Source organism: Anguilla rostrata, chromosome 11 (genome assembly GCF_018555375.3).
Source record: "Anguilla rostrata isolate EN2019 chromosome 11, ASM1855537v3, whole genome shotgun sequence".
Classification (NCBI taxonomy): Eukaryota; Metazoa; Chordata; class Actinopteri; order Anguilliformes; family Anguillidae; genus Anguilla; species Anguilla rostrata.
The window spans coordinates 13,395,755-13,422,018 of NC_057943.1; the positions used below are offsets into that span (position 1 = coordinate 13,395,755).

The 26,264-nt window shown below is 39.5% G+C and overlaps 2 protein-coding genes across 4 annotated transcripts; both read right to left on the reverse strand.

Moving 5' to 3' along the window:
- Nucleotides 1–213: 213 nt before the first annotated feature.
- On the reverse strand, nucleotides 214–13,873 carry ptk6b (PTK6 protein tyrosine kinase 6b). Of its 2 annotated transcripts, none has more exons than XM_064298033.1 (8): nucleotides 13,312–13,873; nucleotides 10,448–10,569; nucleotides 8,591–8,754; nucleotides 8,088–8,256; nucleotides 4,254–4,412; nucleotides 3,536–3,717; nucleotides 1,963–2,116; nucleotides 214–1,420 (listed from the first exon to the last, which is right to left on the reverse strand). In XM_064298033.1, the coding sequence occupies exons 1-8, from the start codon at nucleotides 13,719–13,721 to the stop codon at nucleotides 1,242–1,244; spliced, it is 1,539 nt and encodes a 512-aa protein (XP_064154103.1). In that variant the 5' UTR covers nucleotides 13,722–13,873; the 3' UTR covers nucleotides 214–1,241. The 2 variants fall into 2 exon arrangements, with proteins under 2 accessions (XP_064154103.1, XP_064154104.1); XM_064298034.1 differs by lacking the exon at nucleotides 13,312–13,873 and adding an exon at nucleotides 13,104–13,122.
- Nucleotides 13,874–14,009: 136 nt separating this feature from the next.
- srms (src-related kinase lacking C-terminal regulatory tyrosine and N-terminal myristylation sites) lies at nucleotides 14,010–25,305 on the reverse strand. 2 transcript variants are annotated; one of them, XM_064298035.1, is made up of 9 exons: nucleotides 24,624–25,305; nucleotides 23,162–23,283; nucleotides 21,894–22,060; nucleotides 18,576–18,723; nucleotides 16,244–16,402; nucleotides 15,640–15,821; nucleotides 15,352–15,508; nucleotides 14,807–14,866; nucleotides 14,010–14,718 (listed from the first exon to the last, which is right to left on the reverse strand). In XM_064298035.1, the coding sequence occupies exons 1-9, from the start codon at nucleotides 24,968–24,970 to the stop codon at nucleotides 14,540–14,542; spliced, it is 1,521 nt and encodes a 506-aa protein (XP_064154105.1). In that variant the 5' UTR covers nucleotides 24,971–25,305; the 3' UTR covers nucleotides 14,010–14,539. The 2 variants fall into 2 exon arrangements, with proteins under 2 accessions (XP_064154105.1, XP_064154106.1); XM_064298036.1 differs by having other exon boundaries at nucleotides 14,533–14,866; nucleotides 24,624–25,297.
- Nucleotides 25,306–26,264: the final 959 nt, after the last annotated feature.

Sequence of the window (26,264 nt, forward strand, 5' to 3'; positions counted from 1 at the left end):
TATCTATTGCTTTAAAGAACTATTGCTCCAGAAACAGCAATCTTATTTTAAAAAACCTTGATTCAGATGCTGCTTTTAATGTAGACAACACATGGAATTTTAAATAGTCTTTTTTTCGGGGATGTACCATCAATTCTTTGACTACAGGACATCGCTGAAAGGCACATTTCGTACTGTACAAAAAAAGCAACAACAATAAAAACCTCCTCATCAAAGTATTTAACCAAATCATTTTTTAATTTAACAGTAACATATTGGAGACAATACATGATTCACAAATGATTCGGTTAAACTGTTGAATAATTAAACTGTCACAAGACAATGCCAGTCACATCTGTGGCCTTGTCAACTAATTCCCTGTACCTCCAATTTCCAAGCTATCCTTTGTGTACCAAATTATCGCAATCTCTTATCTAAAATGCCCATACAGTACTGAGATATGACTGAGATTAGTTGACAAAGCAACAACAATAAAAACCTCTTCATCAAAGTGTTTAATAAATCTCACAATTCATTTTTTAATTTAACCCTAACATATTGGAGACAATACATGATGCACAAATGATTCGGTTAAACTGTTGAATCATTAAACTGTCACAAGACAATGCCAGTCACATCTGTGGCCTTGTCAACTAATTCCCTGTACCTCCAATTTCGAAGCTATCCTTTGTGTACCAAATTATCGCAATCTCTTATCTAAAATGCCCATACAGTACTGAGATATGACTGAGATTAGTTGACAAAGCAACAACAATAAAAACCTCTTCATCAAAGTGTTTAATAAAACTCACAATTCATTTTTAAATTTAACACTAACATATTGGAGACAATACATGATGCACAAATGATTCGGTTAAACTGTCGAGTCATTAAACTGTCACAAGACAATGTCAGTCAGATCTGTGGCCTTGTCAACTAATTCCCTGTACCTCCAATTTCCAAGGTATCCTTTGTGTACCAAATTATCACTATCTATTATCTAAAATACCTATACAGTTATGATATGACTGGGACTGGAATGCAGTGGTGTTTTCAGGTCAGACTAATAGAATCAAGTGGACAGGCTGACAGCACTTTATGCCAAATGACTGACAATAATTTGGAAAAAGGCAGAAGGGAAACCCCCTAAGGCCCATCTTCCAGCTCTAATCCATGGGAACGAGGGCCTACTCCTGTCCTCGCGGAATGTTTTCTTTGCTGCCCCCATGTGGCTTGTATTATAACTGCAGTCCTCCGTGGGTCTATTCCAATTCATAGGCGTTCCCTAGGGTGCATTTCAGGAGGCTGAAACTGATACGATCCTCCGGAGCATCGCGCCAGCAGGAGAGCATGATCTCGTAAATGCTCTCAGGACACTGGGGTGGGGCAGGCATCCTGTAGCCTGATGTTATGACCCGGTATACCTCCATGTTGTTGTAGGCTACATTACAGGAAACAAGTCAAGGAAGAGAGATTACCAATGCCCTTTATGTGACTAAATGTACTCATATCATACAGTCGTTAATATCATTTATTTTTGTTTTATCATTTAGCCTCGGAGGTCCTACTGAGACTGAGGTCTCTTTGTCAGAGGAGTCCAGCCACAGATAAGTAAACATTAGAAGATTAAAATGGCACAAATAAACATCTGTTATGACATAATAATAATAGAAAAAAGTGAATAACATATTAACAATATGTAAAACAGGTGCAAGTTTGCAAAGAATGCATCGGTGGTTCAAGATTACTTAAGCCCTGTCCAGACGGGATTAGCAGGCTATTGCAGGACAACGTTGGTAATGTATTTTTTTTAAATCATTGCACAGTGACCTCAATGGATGATCTGCACAAAAAAGTCTTCCCCTTTATTACTCCCCAAAATTACTGAGGGGGCATGTCAGTTTGGCTGTTTCCAGATGTTTTTGTCACACATTCCCATCTACAGTCACAGAGAGGAGATATGCACAAGTGTGTGGCATTTACCTGGATATGGGGTTCCACCATAGGTGAATATTTCATAGAGAAGAACCCCAAATGACCAAACATCCGATTTAACGGAGTATCGTCCATGGCTGATGGCTTCTGGCGCACACCATTTATAGGGAATCTTCTTGTCATCACTTACATAAAATGGCTCCTAAACATGGATTAGAACAGTATGGGACCATTTGCTATGGCTTTTATGGTTTTGACCAAATAGTACAACAGTACCTAATAAGCAAAATATAACACTCAGTGTTAAGTAATAACACATGCAATATACAATAATGACAGTATTTTCAAAGTGTTATAGGGTATGGTGGAGAAGAAATAATGCTCTCCTTTAATCTAGATGCTACAGAAGACCACACTCAAGAGCTACAACTCTCCTTCTTTGACCCGGTATAGACACCTGCTCAGCACAGCTCCTAGTTCAGGCCGTGGTACTCTCACACTTGGACGATGGCAATTCTCCTTTTGCTGTTCTCCCTACTTGCACCATTAAATCCCCTGCAGTTAATACAGAATCCAGCCGCACAACTTGTCTACAGTCTTCCCAAGTGAGCTCCTGTCACACCCCTTCTGATCACACTTCACTGACTACACTGTTAAAGCTCAAATCAAGTTTAAAATGTTGGTGCTAGCCTACAGGGCAGAAAATGAAATAGCTCCATGATACATTTAATCAATTTTCAAACCCTACACCCTGGCTAAATCTCGCTGTTCCACAACCCTGAGGAAACCGGCTGTCCCCTCCCTGAGTAGTTGCTTCTCCCAGTCATAATAACTGTCTATACTGGGCCCACAGTGGTTGAACTTCCCAAAGTGGTCAGGACAGCAGAACCATTGGCTATCTTTCCCCTTATTGGTTAGCATTGCTAATACTAGTCGCATTAGTGCTTTAGTGATGTTACACATTTACTCGCTGGACACTTATGTTTCTCCTACATTGTAAGTCTCTCTGGATAAGAGCATCTACTAAATGAATGTAATGTAATCGAAAGCGATGAGGCATGGAGTTCTAAGTTATAGATTTTTTCCTTATTGTTTGCCATTTGTATTCTGGCTTTAATGTAAACTATATGTATTTAAATAGACTATTAATAAAAAAATGTTGGGGATACATGGAAGACATAGTCAGCTGAGGATTCATTTCTTGGCCTTATGATAGTTTATCTCAATTTTCTCCAAGTCCTTATTTGTACTGTATTTGTACTTTGAAATGAAAGTTAAAGTAATTCAGAGTCTTGTGAAAAGATAGCGGAGTTAAGGACAAACACTGACTGAATGATGGCTGATGGTTCTGGTCTGCACCTGTGCTAAAATCGACTGATAAAGCTGAAAAAAGGCCAAAGGCAAAGACATATACTGTTACTGCTGGCCACCCAAACAAGCCATGGTAGAAGCCAAAGGTGATAAAAAGTCTTAATTTCATTCCACATGCAAATATCAACAGCAATTTGAAGTGCTTCCAATTTTAAATATAAAGCAAAAGTTAAACAGTCCATATATTTGCTGTATCATAGTTCAGTGCTGTAACCACTATTATAGTTCAAGCAAAAAAATTATGAACAACCTTGACAATTCGAGCCAGTCCAAAATCAGCCACTTTGCAGATATTGTTCTCCCCAACCAGGACATTGCGGGCTGCCAGGTCCCTGTGAATACTGTTCTCGGACTCCAGATAGGCCATCCCTTCAGCCACTTGGACAGCCATTTCAATCAGACTGACCAGATCCAGGCTTCCTCCCTCTGGGCCTGTAGTGCAAATCACAGGAGAGACAGAGACACCAGGCCCGCTGCCTTTCATCTTGAATTCTCTCACAGCACGCTCAATATCCAGCAATGAAAAGCCATATTGCAAATCTTGATATTTCACACTGACAAACTGCTATTTGCTCCCTAATCATTTGCCTTTATAACAAATTAAAAATAATCTTCATTGTCTCCAACTTCTGCCGTTTGTTTTGCTTGTTTGCCTTCAAAATGGCAAAGAAATTAAAAGAAAGCACTGAGCTTCTTTGAAGCTGAGTAACAGGTGGTAAGAGATGCGAAGAGTTAATGGACACTGGATATGATGAGAAAAATGAAAACTGAAATTGTGCGTGAAAACAACGGAAAGCAACTTTCCTGACTGAGTGCAGGTTGCAATATGTTTCCTTTTATTGCCTTTTCTGCCCTTAAAGCAAGTTTGGTGTTTTTTCACCAGGCGTGAAAATGAGGTTTGAGTGACCAGAGCGTGGTGAATTATGAGTGACAGGAGGAAGCAATGCGGGGGGGCAGGACAGACTGACCTCGCAGGAAGCTGAGCAGGTTGCCCTTCTCCATCAACTCAGTGATGATGTAATAGGGGGGCGAAGCGCTGCAGATGGCAAAGAGTGAGATCAAGTGTTTGTGGCGCAGCCTTTTCAATATCTGAGTCTCCATCTGGAACTCTGCGTACTTCAGGGCCTCTAGACAGAAGAGAACGGCAAAGCATTCGGGATCAGACATAGCAAACACTTCTAGATCTAGGCATTTTATAGCAGCTGGTTAACTGAGAACTCTTGCAGAATAAACACAAGCGTAGGTGAGGAGCCAGAGTAAACACTGCCAATCACAGGCGATGTCTAGGTGGCAAGAAAGCCTATTGGCAATTTGGCAAATGGACCAGGTTAACGGCCCTACTGTCGCTCTGTGAGAATGGCTGTGAGACTTTCTGTGGTGAGTCAGGAACTAGGATTAAAGGGACATTTGCACAGCTGCACAGCAGAGGACTGCAGGTCCACATGCATTTAACAGGCATAGTGCTCCAGAATGACACAGATCATGTTAATTAACGCCCAGTTCTTTTGTAGCATCAAGAACTGAATCCATATAATTCCCAAGAAGTAATGCCATGTAAAAGAGCCCAACAGTGCAAGATACAAATATAGAAACATACAAAATTTTCAAAGGAAAATTGTTTTCCTCCAAGAAAGCATTGGGGTAAAATTTTCAGTGAAATTAGTCAGTGGATCTGTTTACTCAATTTTGCTTGCTACACAACTGCCATTAATCTGGCAGTATAGGTGTCAACAGTCAAATACTTGATTAATTAAAGGCATACTATGCTGGATTTTTACTATTAAAATATTATTATTTTTATTTTATTTAACCTTCATTTACCCAGGGTAGGTTCGCTGAGCACGGATGCTCTTTTGCAGCAACACCCTGCTTCACACTCATACACATTCACACCCGGGAGCTGCCCAGTACAACCACAATCCTCTATTGTTGGCCACTGAGCAGCTCCACTGGAGGGAGAGAACATCTTTTTTAGCCAATTAAATCAGGGGATGATTAGGTGGCAAGTTCTTGCGAGAGCCAGATCTGGGATTTTAGCCATTAATAACCATGCAAAGGCATTTCTATGATGCATTGGCAATATCCGTCTTAACACACTCTCCACAAATTTGTGCACTTTTACCGTATTTGTTATTCTAAAATATGTTCAGGACGTCCCTGAGTGTGCTGCTCGTTTCTGTGTGGGAAGGGGTGGGTGTGGCTACAGAGCCTGTGGTTTAGGATCAGATTTCAGCAGAAGCAACAACAATACAACGAGACTCCTCAGGAACTAGAGTTAACCTTGGAATTGCTTTTCCTCAGTGACATCAGCTGAAGTTCGCCATGGGAATGAAAAGTGACGCGGAGTTGGCTTGTCTTCTGTTGGACCTGTAATGCTGCATTCTCAGGCCGAAGACACACTTCCTCTAACGAGAAGCAACTTCGTAATTGCCTCCATTAATTTCAACGGGAGCCGTTTTTTTGCGTTCGCAATGCACAGTTCTGTTAAAGAGGACTCGTTAATTATTGCTGTGTGGGGATTTCCAAAATATACAATGGATATACATGTTACACCCATCCCGCTTATTCCTGGTCAGAGTTGTGGGCGGTACTGGAGCCTATCCCAGCATGCATTGGGCGAGAGGCAGGAATACACCCTGGACAGTTCGCCAGTCCATCACAGGGCACACACCATTCACTCACACAGTCCTACCTAGGGGCAATTTAGACTCTCCAATTAACCTAACCTGCATGTCTTTGAATTGTGGGAGGAAACCGGAGTACCCAGAGGTAACCCACGAGACAGGGAAAACATGAATTCCACACAGAAAGGCGGGAAGGAAAAAATCCCCCGGCCAAGATTTGAACACAGGACCTTCTTGAAGAGGAGACTTCTTTGACTGTAAACACAGGACCACGGCAAGGTTAAAAAATTCTGCATAGTATGCCTTTAAATGTAAGAAGGAATATGGCACTTACGTGCCACTGACCTGGCAATGAATATGGTTGCAAATGCACATTGGAGCACAGTCAGCACTTGGATTCCTGGACCTATTGATTTACCAAGTGATAAGAGTCAATGATTGACTAAGTCTCAGCCATAGGTTATTGCTTCTGATATTTTCACTGATGGGTCAGAAAAAATAATCACTCTCAAAGTTTTCCTCATGTCACCTTTCTTGTGGTTTAGTTTAGCATTCTATAAAGTTAAAGGAATTTTGGCCAAAATGTAAAAACATTTTTTAAATGCTAATTTGTGTGGCTTTTGCTTACATACACTTATAACAACATGATTTGTCTTTTCTCTTCAGCATAGTTTATTTGTGTATGTCATCCAACATACCAGCACTATCCCCTATCCCTCCCAACCAGTACATATTTGTGACGCTATCCAACATACCAGATCTACATACCACCCCCCCCCCCCCCGAAGCCCCCCCCCCCCCCGACACACACACACACAGTAGGTATGTTTGAAGTCACAGATACCTGCTCTGACTTAGACAGATCTTGTTGAACTGGATCAGTGAAATATTTCATTGTCACATCTTTCTATTTCTAGTAAAGCTAGTAAAGAATTACTGTGCTGAAACCTGGCTTCTTTTCTCTTATGACTCACTGATATCTGTCCAGGTCTGCATGACTATATATATATGCAGTCACATTATAAACAATAAGTAGCATCCTTAAATAACAGAAAGGTTATTGTTTATCTAAGTTACAAAGCTAGTAATGCTATTATGAAAGGTAAATAATATCACACCCAGATGGTATATTTATGATGCATTGGATGTTAAACTGTAACAGTATTAACTGTAATATTTATGTTTATATTTACTTAATACTAATGCTCAAAAATCCTCAAGCTCTCTTGCTCTCAGACTAAAAGTTTCTTCAAAGATTCAAAGCCAAACATATACATAAAAATGGTCAATTTCCAAATAACTGGGGTGGCGGACAAGGACTGACTTAAGTAGCAAAAGTTTCCAAAAATCCTTTAAAACATGTCAAATGTTCCTCTGTGTGGACTCCTAGTTTCATAAACTTTCAAGTCCTCTTAAGACCCACTTAATTTAAGTCAAAACAACTACTGTAACTAGTGCAGTGCATGCAACGCGCAGTTTTTACTTTGCCTGGTGTGAATGTATGTCAATGGAAAGTGCTTTATACACTTCAGGTTATTAGTTTCCCGTGCAATCTCACAACCCACCTCAAAACCTCCCATGACCCACCAGGGCATCCTGACCCAAATTTTGGAACTACTGCCTGGACACACACCTCTTGAAATGCTGTACAGTCACTACGTCTGCATCTGATGGTACATCTTATGTTCTGAGGAATTTCTAAGTTATACTGTATGGTAACAAATAAAGTAGATAAATAATGTCCTTTTTTACATTACTCAAAACAATACTCAATCCTCAAAGCTACCAAATCCTTAAGTGCAGGGTGTTAAGTCACCATGTACGTTCCTTTTTCCAATCATTCAACGATTGTCCCAATGCCTTTTCCTCATTTACACACTCCCTACTTTCTACTACTAGGATGTGAGAGGTAGGGGAGCAGGGAAAAGAGGGAAAGGACTTGCCATGCTCAATGGTCATAGAACACCATACAAAAAAAATTAAGCTATAGAATGTTATCCCTCAATATTATCGCTTATTAACGCTGCATCCGGTGATATTAGAAATCGTAGGATGACCCCTTTTCCATCATGCCATCTCTGTGCTTGTATCTTCTGTCCTTCCACCCTGTCTACTCCACTTGAGGTTGAATCGGTTCAAACATAGTAACACTCTTTCACAGTAACACTCCATGCCTACCATTATTTTTCAGGATTTTAATGGCAACGTTGATTTGGTTTTTCCACTTCCCTCTGTGCACATCAGCAAAGTAGCCACTGCCTAGCAGTTCCCCAAGGGTGAACTCCTCTTTGGGGAGCTCCCATGCATCCACTGTAGAGTGGGACAGGTCTTGAGGCTTTGGTTCTTTCTGCAAGAACATATATCACACACACACACACACACACATTACAACATTCTGCTCAGTATTCAAACCCATAGATCTAATCCTTTCTAATGCTTGGCCACACTTATTACAAAGTCAGTTTTGGCAACAATGATTAGGCCTATAAGAATGTAAATGGTCACCTGAGTAGTAAAACAGAAGCTGGTGACCAGGTCTTACCATGCAGTGTCCAAGCTCAGCCTAGATGCTGCTAGCCTAACCGACACAAGCCTCCATCACAGAGGCAATATCCATCCAGCTATGTTTTAACAGCTCCCCTCCCGGGTCAAAAGTGGTGCTCCATTTCTCCATGACTTACCTTTGCACAAGCATTGCCAAGCCTCTGCACAGAGGCCCCTAAGGGGTGAGACTTGAAGTGGTCCACCAGGTCCATTAGACTGGTGAAACGTTCAGTTTTTTCCACATAGAGCTGCTCCTCATCCTGATAGATTTTGAAGTGTTTCACTTCATTGCGTACCTTAACTGTGTTGGGAGGAGCACAAGAGAGGTGGGGTCAGAACAGAATCCATTGTTTCCAAACGGATTATTATGCTGTATGGTACACTATTAGGTGACTGGTGAAAAAAGGAAGAAAGGTTATATAAACATTTTAAAAAAGACCCTCCTTAGTTTCACTTCTATATTTTGTTACTCACTGAATAGAAAGCTTTGAAGAACAAGTCACTGGTAGAATGAATAACAAATTCAATCCAATCACACAACAAAAGCACAAGCACCCTTCATTGAACAGACAGTAACAACTGATGTAAAAAAGAGGAGAACTATGACTCTTTGGATACAAGCACAGGTAATTAATCGAATGACAAATCTCTGATGTGGTAGATACGAATGGGAAGGATAGCGAGTTGAGTCTATTTTTGATACCGTTTCAGTGTGACATGCCCTGTCATGTAAACTTAACCCTGTTTCAATTTCATCTAAACCACACAGGAAGACTGAATGTTAGTAGGGTACACATGATGCAGGAGATTGCCTTATGCAGAAAATGACAGACTTAGTATCTAAAAATGAGGAAAAATGAATATATTTAGTCTGCAGGTAGAAAGTGCATTGACAGCCACAGCAGAAACCTACAGTACAGAAGAAAGCGTGAAATTCACCATTACAAAGACAGCACCCACATGCATACTTGAGAAACATCTTATACTGTACAGTGCTGTGAAAGCATTTGAAAGTATTTGCCCCTTTCCTGACTTCCTCTATTAATACATATTTGTCATACTGAATTGTTTCAGTTCTTTAGATAGGGAACTTGAGTCAACACAAAACACATTTTTTTTTAATTATAATTTCATTTATTTAATAAAAAAGGTTATTGAACTCCCATATCACCCATGTGAAAAAGTAATTTCCCCCTTCAACTTAATGATTGGGGATCAACCAGGTGCTTTTTTGTAAAAGCGAAATGAGTATTTATAGTCTCTACCTATCTACTCTCCCATGAATCCCATTTTCCCCAATCCTATTGTGGAGTCATGAACACAGATCTTAGCAGAAGCTAGAGATTCTTGCAGTTCTTTGAATGTTCTTCTGGAATCTTTAGTGACCTCCTAGATGAGTTGTCGCTGCACCCTTGGAGAAATTTTGGCAGGCCAGCCTCCTGGGAAGATTCACAAAAGTTCCTGTGTTCGGTGGAGCCCCAGAGCCTTAGAAATAGCTCTCAAATCTTATTCAGATTAATATATTTTAACAACTTTTCTTTCTCATCTCTTTCTCTTCTCATCTCTTAATTGGTTGATTGAGTAACTAAGTGGGCAATTACTTTTTCACATGGGTGACATGGGTGTTTGATAACTTTTTTCATTAAACAAATGAAATAATTTTAAAAATGTGTTTTGTGTTTACTCAGTTTCACTTTGTCTAATATTACATTTATTTTAAAAATCTGAAATCATTCAGTGTGACAAATATCCAATAATTGTGGAAATCAGGAAGAGGGCAAATACTTTTTCACACCACTGTATCTTAGGACAGGCCAGTTAACTATTTTCCATTCGCTGGACATTATTTCCCAGCTTTTGTCACAGTCACACAGTGTAAATTTGCAGTTTTTGACATTCCTAGTACACCTTACCTTACTTTATCTGTAAGTAAAACAATCAGAAACTTCCTCTTAACCTGCATACGAATTGGTGGGAAATTGCAAAATACGCACCTGATAACACATAGCCAACATTTTCTCTCTCACTCATCCGTACCAGGAATGCTCCTTCATCGTTCTCTGAAGCCAGGAGTTGACTTGAGGCTTCAAGCCTATTAATTTTCCCAAAGTACCACCTAAAAGCCATGCAAGAAGCAGGGAAATACAGTCAACTCCAGAATTATTGCCACCCTACATAGAAATGAGAAAAAATGGGTGAAAAATGTACAACACAGACAATAAGCCATATTTTGGGCTCGAACATATGTGCTGATTTTGATGTATGTTTGGGGTCACTTTCTTTTTGAAAGATTCATCTATGGCCAAGTCTCAACCTCCTGGAAGAGGCAACCAGGTTTTGGGCTAAAATATCCTGGTACTAAGTGAAGTCATTAAGCCATTGATCTAAACAAGAACCCCTAAACCACTAGCAGAAAACCAGTCCTAATACCAAAGCCAATACCAATGACCCACCACCATATTTTAATGTGGGTGTCAGGTGCTTTTACTTGTATGCAGTCATCTTTTGCTGATGGTGTGCATGGCCAAAAAGATCCATTATGGTCTCATCTGGTCACAGCACACACATTACGACTGTAGTTCCAATGATGCTTGGCAAAGTTCAGGTGCTTCAATTTATGGGTTGCTGTCAGAAAGGGCTTCTTTTGTGTAATCCTTCCAAAGAACTTGGAGGTGGTGTCAAACAGCTGATTTTGAAACTTCAGAACCCCAAGTTCCCAATAAACTATGCAGTTTTGAAACTGTGGTCCTCGGGTTCTTGTTTGCTTCCCTCACCATGTTCTTCACAGTGTGTAGGGGCAATTTGCACAGGCCTCCTCTTCCTGGCAAATGTGAAAACATTTCCAGACTTCAGCAACATTTTGGTTATTGCCCTGACTGTGCTTAGTGATATTTTCAACTGTTTATGTATTTTTTATATACACTACCTAATTTGTGTAGGTCAACAACCATCTGCCTCTTTTCAGCAGAAAGCTAATTGGTTTTCCAAACAGTGCTGGGTGACAAGAGGATGTGCACAACCTCATATTGATAACTGGGGACCCATTCGTCTTTTAAATAATGATTATAAAGTCCTTGCCCTTATTCTCTCTAATAATTAAGAATGGACTTTCCGACATCATCGATGAGACACAGTCTCGAATTCAAGAGGAGGAGACACATTGTAAATAACTTTAGGTTAGTCCTTGACTTAATTGATTACTCTATTATTTTAGATGGCAGTTTCATTCTGTTTTTAGATTTTTTTAAAGCTTTTGACACTATGGAGCATACTTTTAGAGATTTGAGATTTTTGGCTTTGGAAATGGGTACATTAGGACCGTCCAAACCCTTTACAAAGATGGAATCTCTTCTATTAAGCTTCAACATGGAACAACTCAACATTTTCAGTTAAACCAAGGCATCTGACAGGGGTGTCCTCTTTCTGCCTATTTATGTCTCCTGGCCATGCAGTTTTTATCTTCTCATTTGAAGGATAGTAACAGAAGGAACAGTCATTGCTAATAGATCCATCTATATTAGCCAGTTAGCGGATGACACAACACTCTTTTTAAAAGACAAATCTCAAATTCAAAAAGCCATTAGTGCTATAGAAATAATCTCAGAGGCCTCAGGTTTACAGTTAGGGTTACATTAAATCATGCACAGACAGTAGTATCTCTAATATTCATGTGAAAGACATAGTAAAATATCTGGGGATTGTTATAGTTTAAAATGAAACTTGAGGGCCACTTTGACCTTTCAGCTTCACATTAGTAGTGTTCAGAAAATATTTTATTTGTGGCTACAGAGAGATTTGTTGAATAATGGAAGAATTTTGTAAACAAAAGCTGGGGGTTTACCAAGGCTAATCTATACAGTGTCATTGGATGCAGCCAAAGAAATGAGTAAAAATATAGATCAAATTATGACAAATCTTATTTGAAAAAATGACACCCAACTCATTAAAAAATCAGCTTTAATATTTTTATAATTTTATCAAAAAGTTTTATTCACACCTGTAAATTTTCCCTCCAGAAACCATTTTTTCAGGTATTCAGCAAATATGTATAACGATATATTAATTTTTTGAAGCTTTCCTGTAACATCACAGTTATCAAGACGTAAATTATATAAACTATATTTTTTCTCCTTTCTTGTCTCCTTCCCGGTGTGTAAATGTTTGACTTCTCTGTATTCATTTGCATTCATACTCATACCCAGTGAAACGGGAAATGGAAAAATATTTAAAATGTTGACCCCTACACAAAAAAGAGAAAAAAGAATAGAGTAGAAAATAGTTTCCCCAAAAGTTTGAGCAGAAAAGTTAAATCATATGTGTATTGTTTATTTTTCTCAACCATTTTTACTCATTCTCATGAAGCGTGTCAAGACAGGAGGAGACTGTATGGAGGGCAGCTCCAAGAAAATGTTCATACTACTCTAGGAGCAAATCAACCCAAGTCATTTCTAGTTTAATATTCAACCAGGCTTTTATCACGTTTAAAACAGTGAGCAGATTATGCTGTTCTGATGCGAATCCTTAATCCAGCGCATAACATATGAGAACTGTTAAATCACCACAGCAAATAGAAATACTACGACAAAAACTGCGCAATAAATATCAAGTTAGCCACATGCCTTGCAATAACTACAAGCGAGAAGACATCACCTGTATTCTCGTCCGCGTCCTCATCAGTCACTGGCCTGAGCGGAATATTTCTTAACACTTCAACTTTGATTTTATGTCAAAATACAAAGGATGACAACCATGCTCTATTTAAAGCGTTTTGAAATGGGGTTGTTCGCATGCGATTTTATTGAATGAAATGGATAAAATCGAAAATTTAAACTTTTAAACAAAGTAACGAAGTACTTACGATTGGGCCTCTACAGATTCTCCTCTCGCCAAATAATTGTACGGAACGATGCCAGTTGCTAATATGCGGCCATTTCGGTCAACTTTCCTGGCAGTCCACCAGTCTCCAGACCGGTCAATAATATTGAACAGGTCTCCCTCTTGAAACGATAATTCCTCATCTGCTCGAGATTCGAATGTCCACATTGCCGTGTAAATATCACTCTCCACGGGCTTTGGAAGTAATGCTTTTGGGCGCAGTGCGTATCGTTGATTGGACACCACATTAATCTCCTCGTCTCTTTTACTGGAACCTCCAAACTCGCTGTCACCATTGCCATCACGATTTTCAACGCCATCGTCCTTTGAACTGCCAAAAAGTCTTTCACAAAGTGTCCGCAGACAAGGGCATGTTTTTTTTTTCTCATCCATAGAACATAACTTGAAGTCGCGCCGTGCTTTCCTCCGGAGCAGTTAATATGGTTAACCTGTTCCGCACCTGATTACTAGACAGGATCCTAAAGTGAAACCTCACGAAAGCGCTTCTTATCAAAGTCCAGGCAGTTTAACTTCCTTATTTTCACCACGCCTAACTCGTTATAAATGCAAGCACACAAAGTATTCAAAAAATCTCTCGCGCTCACTCACTCACGCACTCACTCAGCAACACACTCAGTGAGTGTCGTTATAAATATACGATTTAATAATAGCACTAACACCTTAAGTTAAAAATAACAACTTTAATCTGATAAAGTACATCATTATGTAAGACACGTCTTCATAAGATTTCAATTGCAATTTCTAGAGTCCATTTTATATTACAATTTTGCGACAATATACAGTAGGTGCAATACAAAGGGGAAATGGACAAAATGACAGTTCTCTTGCCAGAACTATGCCTTATATCACACCTATTAGGCGTCCATGCATCCATTGTTTTAAAGCACTACCATTTCATAGCAGTCCCCCCCCCCCCAAAATGTCCTGTGACCACAGTTGTCCTGTCATTGCACTCACTTTCTCTCCTTCTCCAACCTCCAGGAATCTGTACAGTACACATTCAGCAAGACTAGAAACTGTAAACATTGGCACTCTCTGATGAATGACATTTTGACCTTGTGAGACGGGGTGGGCTGACCCTGAGTGACAGTAAAAGTGGAACAACCTCCGCACGTTCACACTTGACCTCTGAGCTCACAGTCAACATCTGAAGATCATTATTGCACATATCCTCATTAAAAACAAAAAATTTACATTTGGACAATACAACTGTAGGCTGACGTTGGCAGCAGAAATAATATTTCAATCCACAGTAGAACAGTCCTTTCCATGAGATGTGTGTGTGTAACAGTGCAGTTGCTCCCTCTTCCCCCGTCTCTATACCTCAATGGTCTTGAAGTAGATTCTGGCATAGATGTTGTCCAGTTGGCTGTGCAGGGAATGGAAGGAGGGTCGCTTGGCACTATCTGCATGCCAGCACTCCATCATGATGTGGTAGATATTTGGAGGGCACCTACCTGGGCAGGGTAGCCTGTACCCCGAAGTAAGGATCTCCAACACCTCCTTGTTACTCTTACCTGTCAAACAGAAGCCTGTCAACAGGACTAAACTAAACACTTCTAGAGAGATTCCTCGACCAACACAGACAAGATAAAAGACAAGCATTGTTTGCTATTTCTGTTTCTCAGTCAGTGGTCTTGAGAAGACTCATCCCCAATTTCTCAGTGAATACACTGCTTGTGTACCTATGAGAAGGGTACCTCAATTGCTGAAGTAAACAAGAAACAAAACGTGAAGCTGTAATGGAAACGGCTACATCTGCAAGCCACTGCGAATAAGCACTTTATATAATGCAAGCTATTTAAACAAAAGTTCACTGAATCAGTAATGGCTCTGCACTGACTTGGACATTTTCAAAGTGAATCCTGTACAGGTAACTGTGGACAGGCATCACGGTACAGAAACTCCAACATCATGCAAAGCCACAGTGGTGAAGTATATTGGCGTCTCCCTGATATTCCTTTACAGGGTAGAGTTGGGTTTAAGCAGGACACACACATACCATCATATGGCATTTTTCCTCGTGACATCATCTCGTAAAGCAGCACCCCAAAGGACCAGACGTCAGATTTGACGGAGAAGCGTTGGTGTATGGCTGCCTCCGGCGCCGTCCACCTCACAGGGATCTTAGTGTTCCTGCTGGCTGTATACACACTGTCCTGCGGCACGGGGGGAAATGAAGGAAGAAAACTTATCACCCCCACAAAACATACCTCATCTACCACTGCCACCTTACATGTATGTGTGAATTATGGGTTTTGGAGGCAGTCAGAGCTTCACCAAAGATTACCTTTATAATACGAGCAAGCCCAAAATCGGCCACTTTGCAAACCAGGTCATCGCCAACTAGGATGTTGCGGGCAGCTAGATCCCTGTGGACAATGCTCCTGTCCTCCAAATAGGCCATACCCTCGGCCACCTGACTGGCCATGTAGATCAGGTGGGCTGTAGTCAGCACGTGTCCCTCTGGAGCTAGAAAGAGAAAAACACAGAACACTCCCAGAATTTACAGATTTGTATACCTATACATTTTGATGTGAACATCATAGGAATGGTCATTTACTCAATCGCTCTTTCCTTTTCTGTACATGTTTGTTGGATTACTGTGTCTCATACAGGCTTTTTACCGAAAACCATTTTTTTCTCCGCGGGAATGGGATTATTTTCCACATTTATGAGTGCCCTATCTGTGTTTTTTAATAATCTAAAAATCAATAAGGACGTACAGAGCAATGCATACATTATCCAAAGTATGTTCCACAATTTGGGTCTCCTGTGATTGTTACAAAATGACAGCAAAGTTGAGGGAGCAATTTTCATATAGTCAATAATATTGGCATTTAAAAAACACATGAGAGCCAGAGAGTCATTGTCCCTGACACTCAGACACCTACAGCTCAAGTAGGATTTAAGGCTGCCCTTGGTCATGAGCTCCGTGACGATGTAGACAGGCTCGCCCCTGGAGCAGAGGGCCAGCAGCTGGATCAGTTTTGGGTGGTGGAGGCTCTTCAAAGCCTGGACCTCCTTCACAAACTCATCTTGTTTGGTGTCCTCTGTGGTGGCAAAGATAGAAGTCATGTCACCTTCACACACCATCACCTACCAGCCATGCTCATGGCCATGATCACGGCTTCTACACTCCATATAGAAGTGATTTATCTGGTGCACAATATACTTTGGGCTGTAGTTTGTCTATATATGAATGAGGATCCTAACACATATATTTACAAACATGGGGTGGGAGGGGGGTAATGCAATAGTATGAATCATACCAAAGATCTGGCTGTCCGGAGTAGTCAGGACTGTGTAACACTAATAAGAGACTGAGCAGGAAAAGCAATGGGGCTTACGTCTTATTGGAATGCCTGGGGATTGCCATGTTTGCTGGGAAGAGGTTAGCAACAATTTAAAGTATGCAATGTGAGTTTGAAAACAGGAAGAAGTTTAGTTCCTTAAACTCTTGTCTGAGAAACTGGTAACTATTTTCCTGGAGCTGGCAGTCACAGCTGAGAACAAGCATTGTGTTTTGCAATGACACAATGGCACATTAGCTTATTCCATTGAATTCTATTTTATTCCTTGGAACACATGTCTATCTCTGATACACTCCTCTTGCCTTTAATGTCTCTGTGCCCTTAAGGAAATGGAATATACCGCAATATATTGTAAATATATGGACTATGTTATAATAATAATGTTAATATAATAAATATGTTTCACAGTACTGCATTACAATATCTAAACGTGGTCATAATATTCTATATTTGCCCATACATATAATGAGCTAAATCTTGATATTTCAGCTCAATATGTTTTCAGTATTATCCATTTCCGTAAGTGTAAGGACCAGTCCTAGATTGTTTATTGGGGCTTTTACAGCAATGCAGGCAAGCCAAGACACATGGCTCTGCATTACACTATGCTACACACTGAGGATACAATGTGCCTGAATTTGTAGCAGAAAGCACGGCAATCAAGTTAAACTTCAGTATTTTTATCCATGCAGGCTAGGACAGGTGGTTGTGAAATTGGGGAAGTCTTTGATGCTCACAATCTCATCTTTCTCCCTCTTTGCTACTCAGAAAGTTAGTGTGGATTGTCATTAAATAGCAGAATGACAGTATGTGCTGATAACGTGCCATTCCAGACTTCAGGATATACAGAACAGTTCTGCATATTCATGTGCGTTAACATTCCATAACATTGTGCTGTTGTTTTTGGAAGCAAAGTCAAACTGTTTATTGTTCCATATTTTTTTCTGTTCTCAACTAAAACAAATTTAATGAACTCTTAAGATACAACCTCCTTGTATGTTTTCATACTATTGTCATGTTTACATCTGCATACATTATTCTGTACAATTTGAATGTAATAGATATATAAAAAGCAGAAGCTTACCACTCACTGTCTGAAATAATATAACGGTGGAATTGCTCAGATTTCTCTTTCATCACCGCAAGAAGTCTTAATAAAAATGGCATTCTTTCACTTCTTGTTTCCTGAGCATAACAGTGACCACTGAACTGCTTCTGAGACCCAAAGGGAACACACTTAATTCTGAGACAAACAGTGGCTGCTAAATTTCTACATAATTGTAACTGTGATAGCCCTGCGATAGATTGGTGACCTGTCCAGGGCGTGTTCCTGCCTCTCACACAATGCAAGCTGGGATAGGCTCCGGCACCCCCCGCGAGCCTGACCAGGATAAGCGTGTATAGATAATGGATGGGTGAATGGATGTACAGTAACTGTGAAAGCTGCAGGTGGTGACTTTTGGCAGCAGGTGGTCATATTGCAATGCAGGCTGTCATACTGAACAAGAAGTAATAGGTTTGGTTAAATAGCAAACCCAATCCAAATACTCCAGCAGAGCAGGTATTTGGCTTTTCATAAAGCTTGAGGAAGCATAGCGAAAGCATGTCAATGAGTAGTGCTTTTGGATTAGTTACAGCCAGGGCCACGTAGACACCTTTTGAAGGGCAGCTGCTCAAAGTGAGAAAGGGGCACACCAACTTAGAAAACTGTTTTATGGCACCCAGTTGTTGTACAGAATATATTTTACCAAAACGAATGATTGAAAATTAATGACAGCAATGCAAATATATTTTTTATACAAACCAAAGGGGCACACATCAGACATGCTTGGCCAATCAGTAGTACCAGTCAGGGAAACCCTTCCTGCTACAGTGTTAAACCTGCCATGGCATGGACATGTACAGAACTCACCTTGCTTCAGCATCTTTATTGCCACCTTTTGATTCTCGCTGGTCCACAGGGCTTCCCACACCTCTCCAAAGTGCCCCTCTCCCAGTTTCTTTTGCAAGGCGAACTCCTCCCGTGGCCTCTCCCAAGGTTCCATGTCAAACAGCTCTCTCTGCAGAAACCAGGAAGACGAAACGGCAAAACATTACACCAGATTTAACAGCATTCTTACACATTTTCTCGTTTCCCCACTGTAATTGCATTACAAGTGCTACAACAGAATGGTTTCTGATACATAACAACATACTTTTAAAAGTGAAAACGTTTGTCCAGTATCTTCTCTAAGAATCAGAGACATTGTCACATCAAAACTAAACCAAAAATGATCGGACGAGTGGCAAGTGAAGAACAAAACACTTATCAGGTTCACTCTTCTGCCTGTGATTTATTTTTGACATGAGAAAGTCCAGGAAATATAGAGAATTGGTGGAGGTTGCTTCCTCCACCACTCACATTACTGTCAGTCAGTTGTGGCTTCATTTAAGCCAAATGTTTTGAGAATGAACCAGTACAGTCAATATGCACATGCGGCAGCTGGGTCAGTTAGAAAGGAGGATGGACAGACATATCTTAACTTGGCCTTTCGGCAAATAAATTATTTTCCACTTGTGGGAGCAATTTAAAGTTATTTTCATAATACTGGTGACAAATAAGGAAACACAGAAAAACTTTTTGTTTTTCCTTAATTTTTTAGACTAGACAGAAGCAAATTAATCAGATCAATATTAGCAATACATAGCTGGATGTCAAGAAGCATTATGAAGGTTGTTGCCATCCCATGATTGATCCTTGGTGAGAATACACTCCAATTAGTCTTTCATTGCATATTAAATGGAAGAAGATGGCCATTATCTGTCATTTTCTGTCATAATATAATTCCACAAATCTGTTTGATATGTCCAGTGAATAAAATTGACAGTCTATAATCTAGTGAATGTAGAAACTCAGGTGAGAGTTGAGTAATGTAACAGATAAACTGGAGGCACAGGCCAACAACAGGACCTGATGTTTCCTGAGCTAAATGGAAGTGAGGGAAGCTACAACTACAACAGTCTTTGTGGACTGAAATTGCTTTGTGCAGTCAATACTTTTCCCAGCCAACTTGGAAAATGCATATCACAAGTAATTTGGCAGCAAAATATGGACAGCCTGTCTAGCACTTTCAGTAGCAGATCTAGTCAATAGAGAAATAATACAACATGATTTTTCATAGCTGCAGAATTTAAGTATAGTACCCTTGCTTAATTAGTGATCTGTAAATAATTTATAGTGAGAGAATTGGATAAGAACGTGACAGACAGACTGAGGAGCAGAGAGAGCCAGCTGTCCATGCAAGTCAAAGAAGACATATTGTACAGAATATGTTCATTTTTTTTAAGACAATGAACAAAAAGGATTTGTTCATTGTCTTATGCCACATTCACCAAATCATACCATCAGTTACATTATCATTTTTAAAAAATATCTAAAAATATACATTTCTCCAAAATCAGTGCAAATGGTCCCAGAACAGAATAATTAGCCAGTGTGTCATTTTCACCAAATGAATCTTCCCTCCCGCAATTTGGGAAAGCATAGAACATGTAAGTATAGCTATTATATATTCACATATGCACAATAGGCTCTTTTCTTGAGATCAGAAATGATAACTTGGGTAAAGTAATACAGATATAATCCCCATTGTTTTTAATATAGCAATGGGTTTGATAATTTTTCCTATATTTTGGGGGGTGGCAGGGTAAATTTTTAAAAATGATGACAGAAATGAAGGCTGCAAACACGGGGCAGCTGAAAAACGTGCCATGAAGAAGCATCAGACACAGTAAACGCAAATGAGATCAATAGCATTACAAACTAGATCCACAGCACTGAACTAATATTTTTGTCATTATTACAAGCACAAGTATAATCGCCACTGTGCAACAGTTCGTTGTAATTGTGCACGTGTGAAACTGATACCGAGTGAACAAGAGATAGAAAAAGAATGTGTGCATGTGCGTGTGTGCGTTTCCATGTAAAGCTGATTGTTTAGAGATTATTGCTGAAAAGTCAAAGTGAGCTGAATTCAAACTGCAAGTTTATTCTTGACAATTTAACTCCCAAGTGAACCCACAATTATCAAAAATTGCAACAGGTTACTACAAAAATCATTAGAAAATCTTCACTGATATTTTCTGGTGATTATAATTATAATTATTAAAAGTTAAATAATAGTAATAATAATAACTTACGCAATCATATTAGTGGATTTCTAAACAAGAACAAGAACATAAAATCAAATGTAACAGAGTCTACATTCAGCATACAAGTGCATCTTAAAATGAACTGTTCAAACGTAATCTTCTCAGTTGGCTGCAAAGGTGGTTCCTGTACCACAGGGTTTGCTAATTTTGCCATTGAAATATGAAGGCCAGAAAAATACTAGTTAGACAACTTTAAGAAATCACTTAAATTGTTTTGAGAACTAGAATACACTTGGTCTGAGCTTCCCAAGTTATCTATTAAATCTACAGTATAGTTAAAGTGCATAAGTTTAAGATTGGAACATAATTGGACCGAGTGTTGAAATCAATACATAATAACTATGTAAATCACTAACATACATCTATTTGAAATCATGTGCTTGGAAATGAAAATATATGTTGAAAAGTGTTTAGAAATGGTAATAAGGCAGCTATGCTATCCCTGCAGACAGCAGTGCATAATTCACAGTTGCGCATTGCGTTTTTTCTCATTCCGCTTCAGTGTCTCCCCTGAAAAGGAAGAGAAAAGAAAATCGCAGATCACGGCTAGCCAGGGACATACAGCATGATTACTGTCATCAGTAATACAGAGGCTAATCAGCGCTACCGCGGCAGCCCTGAAAATCAAATGAAACCCCAAATGGAGGCAAACGCTCCCCCTGAAATTGTGCCTCAAAAATTCCGAGTAGGGCTGTTACCCAGGAAAATTTAGATAAAAGTATTTTTTGGTTTCAGCTGATTAAAAGGCCATTTTTAAATTTTTATTCCAAAGGAGAAGTTTCTCAGTGACGGTTCTGTGGAATCCATGTGATGTAATTTTACTGTAGAGTGCTTGCTGTGCATCATAATCCAGGTTACGGTTCATTTCAATATACCACCAGGTTTGAAAGGGTATCATATTATTCTTTCATGTTGTATATGAGCTGACCTGAGACTGTTTTATAGACTACTTAATCTGTCAACAGGAATGCTGCTGGTTTTATACTGGGAACGGTAGGGTGTGTGACTGGGAGACGGTCATGGTTGTAACTGGACGTACCGGTTGTGCACATGGCTGTACCAGAGGTACCCCAAGGCTCTTGAAATGGGTCTGATAGTGCCGCACCAGTTCCTCCAGCGTAGCGAACGACACCTTATCGGACACATAGTAGGCCCCGATGGACGTCCGATGGACTCGGAAATGGAAGACTTTGCCGTCATTCCTGACTGTAAAACAAAAGGCAGATGGTCTCTATAAGCACTGAATTCTGTATTCCCTCCCCTCCTCTTATTCCAGAAATTATTGAAAGACCCTCTCCTTTTGAATTATCTTCAAAAATAACACTAATATACATCCCAAATCAGCAAGGTTACTTCAGGTCAGTGAGGACAGTTGTAGAATCATTCATTTCTCTAACGAGAACCATGTTCGACCAATGTCATAATGATCAAAACAGTCTAGGCTGGCTCTAATTGGAGAAATTCGGGGTGTAACAACTGACCTTGCTCACCTCTATCTGCTTATTATAAAGAAAGCAGCTGAAAGTAGAACCTGCATTTAAGGTTAATAAAAACACACACACAGCCAAGCAAATACAGTGCCAGAACCCAACTTGGCCAAGCAGTGAATCTAAGACTAGATGATCATATGAATAATTAAAGCTTCGTATTTGCTGTATATCCTCAAGAATATTGAGTGTGTGTGTGTGTGTGTATATATGTATATATATATACATATATACTCTTCACAATGTAAATAGGAACACTTCATAATATGAGACAAATATAAAAATAATTGTCACTTTCATATATTGTAATATATTTCTTAATGCATACAAGGCTATGAACTATATTAATGGGTAAACATATTTAGTAATGCTATTTACTGTTTTCAGAAAATTCCAAATATTTCCTACATTTTCCATTTCCGTAAGAGTACTCATTTCACTTTTGTAGTACGATTCTCTTTTTAAGATATGAATCTGTACCCCACTCAGATGTGACAAAACTTAACACTTTCTGAACTCATTGCAGCACCTGAAAACAGACAAATCAATAAAGCTTCAAATTGAATTTAACACTTAAGCCAGGCCTCCACTGACTTCATCAAAAAAATGATTCTCCTCTGCCTCCTAGTGGCCTCACTATATAATACTGCCAAGCAGCTAAATGCATCTTTAATTGGGGAAGAATACTGTGATAAATGATTTATTGTTCACCCAGTAGTAACCATTCAATATAAAACATTAGGTCAGTTGTTCTTCTGTGTGTGCCTTGGCCTAAAATCATGCAATCAACACTCAGCTGGAAGAATCATTTGAGACTCACCCGAGATGGTGTACTCGTCACTGTGGCTCTCGCTGATCCGCACCAGGAAGGAGCCGCTCGTGTTCTGTGGAGCCAGAAGCAGCTTCTCCGCCTTCTGTCTGTTGATGTTCCCATAGTACCACCTAGAAGCAAGAAAAAAAACATACAAATACATCCATTAGAGCCCAAGTCTGTGTCAGGTCCGCAGAGACAAACAATCTCTGAATAATAGTGAACAAGTTCAATCCCCTGCACATTCAATCCCAATCATTCATTACCTGTAAAACTGAGGAGGGATGTGGGCATAGAGGTCAAGTAACAGCCAATTTACTACAATGGCAGATGTCTACACCTCAACAATGGATACTACACCTTAATTCAGCCCACAGAAATTTGAATTAGGGGGACCCTTCCAACAGCGTATTTGTCAAGGTGATTAACCATATCCAATGCAGCTGAATGACTGTGTACACACAGGCACGCACGCGCACGCACACACACACACACACACACACACACACACACACACACAAATAAACAAACTAGAAGATGAACCCCGGCAACACTGTTAAAGAGATACAACAAATGTCTTCTTCCTATAAACATATTGACTTTTAATTGTTTATTATAATTAATGACACACTATATCTGGGGCACTCTGTAAACAGTGTGTTCCAGAAATGACACGCCTCATGACTAGGCTAAACCTTTTATTCAAGGCAGGAGAAGAAACATGATTGCTTTCTGAAAGGTAGCGCGAAATTATTTGGCAGAGTTCCACGAAATTCAAGTTTCACTGAAACTCAGGTGCGGCGGCAACTACTAGCTACTCCTAGACAAATTCATATAGAATTGTTCCCCATTCAGTCAATGATTACCGTGGGATTTAATTAAATAGTTTGGTTGACGAAACTTAATATGTAATAGGCTAACAACCGAGGTTGTTTTACAGCAGATAAACAATTGAAAATAATGGCAATTTGGAACATAGGATATAGGAGATGCCGCGTTGTCAGCACTCCGACAGCCTTTGTGAGCAAAATGCTAACATACACGTAGACAGCAAATGACAGATGTTTATGAAGTCAGTTGGAAAACAAAACAAAACAATTAATAGGCCCATGTTTAAACCATCACATAACAAACGCCAGAAAGCGTAGCCTATTTGTTTTTTAGTCAGTCACAAAAGGAACTCATCAACATATTTTGACATTTGGAGTAGCCTAGTTAGCCCACATGGCATGCACAGCAACCTTTCAATGATCTCAACCAATAACTCTCATAATACTGTAGCCTACAAAACAGTGGAAGTCAAAAATTATAATTTATGACTTAACTATGACTTAATACCCTAAAAAGAACTCAAACATTTAGCTAACCGCAAACAACTCATAGACTACTTTCCGTGGAATCTAAACTACAGCCAATAAATAATAGTAGGCTAGCTATTATACAAGGCAATGTGTGCAAGCAGCCTACTCACTTGTAATTTGCAAATTCATCTCGTAGTAATGCCACGTAATTAGCTGGGACCAAACCAGACTCCAGAGAACCAGTCAGTTTTTTGGCAAGCACATAATCTCCTCGTTTTTCAATAACAGATAATTTGTCGCCCTCTTTCACAGTGAGCTCCTCTTCACTTCGAGCTTCAAAATCGAACAGAGCCGCATACAGTTGCGTCGGCTTCTTCTTCGGAGATGGGATTCGGATATCACCTGAAACTGTGCGAATTTCTGCTGGTCGTGTAGTATTCGGGTATTGCAATTCAGGCCAAATACAGTTCCATAATCTGCTCAAACACGGCATGCAAGTCCGACAGCAGTGCTCCATCCCAATACGATTTCTTTGGCTCACATGAGCAACACAGGGAATCCAGAATGTTGTTTTACGTAGGGCAAGGCAAGCCAAAGCGTAAATCGAAAAAGTAGTCAGCCTTCGATTCTACACAAATCCGCCAAACATGTCAGATGTACATGTCCCAGTTTTTTCGCATAGACAACGCAGTAGCTACGCTTCCTAAAACAGTGGTGTTGACAATCAGGTGAAACCGGTTCTGTGTTGAGATGGATCATGGATACAGAACGGCTGCAGGAATGCGGAAACGACATTTTGTTCGGGCACAATTCTGATAAAGCACAACAAAAGTGAATGCTTTAACGGTATACTGTCTAATTTTTCATGAAAAAATGAACGTATAGTTAATGCAGCTATTAACAAATGTAGCGACTGATTTCGTAAAACAGTAGGCTACTGATAATTTTGTCACGTTGTAGCCTATAGATAGCATAAAGGCTAGTGCTTTTTGCATCGAAATCCCTACCTTTTCTGTTCCAGATCCAATTAACGTTAGAGCTTTGGTCCCCATCTTGCAGAATCCTCTTATTAACTGCAGTCCCTAAACGAATACAGTCATTTTTGTCATATTTATGGACATTTTTTATAGATCATACCCGTTCATAATTTCAGCGAATTTGTCCGCCTACTTTCTGTATTGCATTGTTTTATTTGAATGTACCCGAGGCTACTGGCTCTGTATGTACTCCATAATAATTTATAGGTGAGACGTTATAGGCGGGCTACTGTAGCCAGTTTACTGGATTTTAGATAGTTCACTAAAAGTAGCCTAATAGTTTCCACCAATCTCCATTAGATGGCAGTGCTGTATATGCCATTTTTATTTTTATCTTTTAGCCTACCTGACTGAATACCAGTAAAAAAAAAAATTAAGTAGGTATGTCTGCAGTGAAAAAATAACTATATGTCGTGATGAGATTGATATCGATGATTCATAATTTAATTCCTAAAAAAAAAAAAAAAAAAACAGAGACTTGGTAGGCTTACTCGGTATCCAGATGAAGAGTTGCCATTTTGCGCTTGTCACGACATATTTGCAACGGTGACATATAATTAAGTAATTAGGTTGACTAGTGTAAAATAGAAAGACCAAGTACTTTAAAAGTGGCCATTTTATTAGTGTTGAGCCAAGTAGCCTATTTGTGACGATCTCCAAATTGAATTAAATGTCATGTATAAATTAATCATAGACGCAGTTAAAATAATAAAAAAGAAAGGTTTTAAAAATCCTTTATTTTTTGTTATTTTGTTAAAATGTTAATGAGCAGTA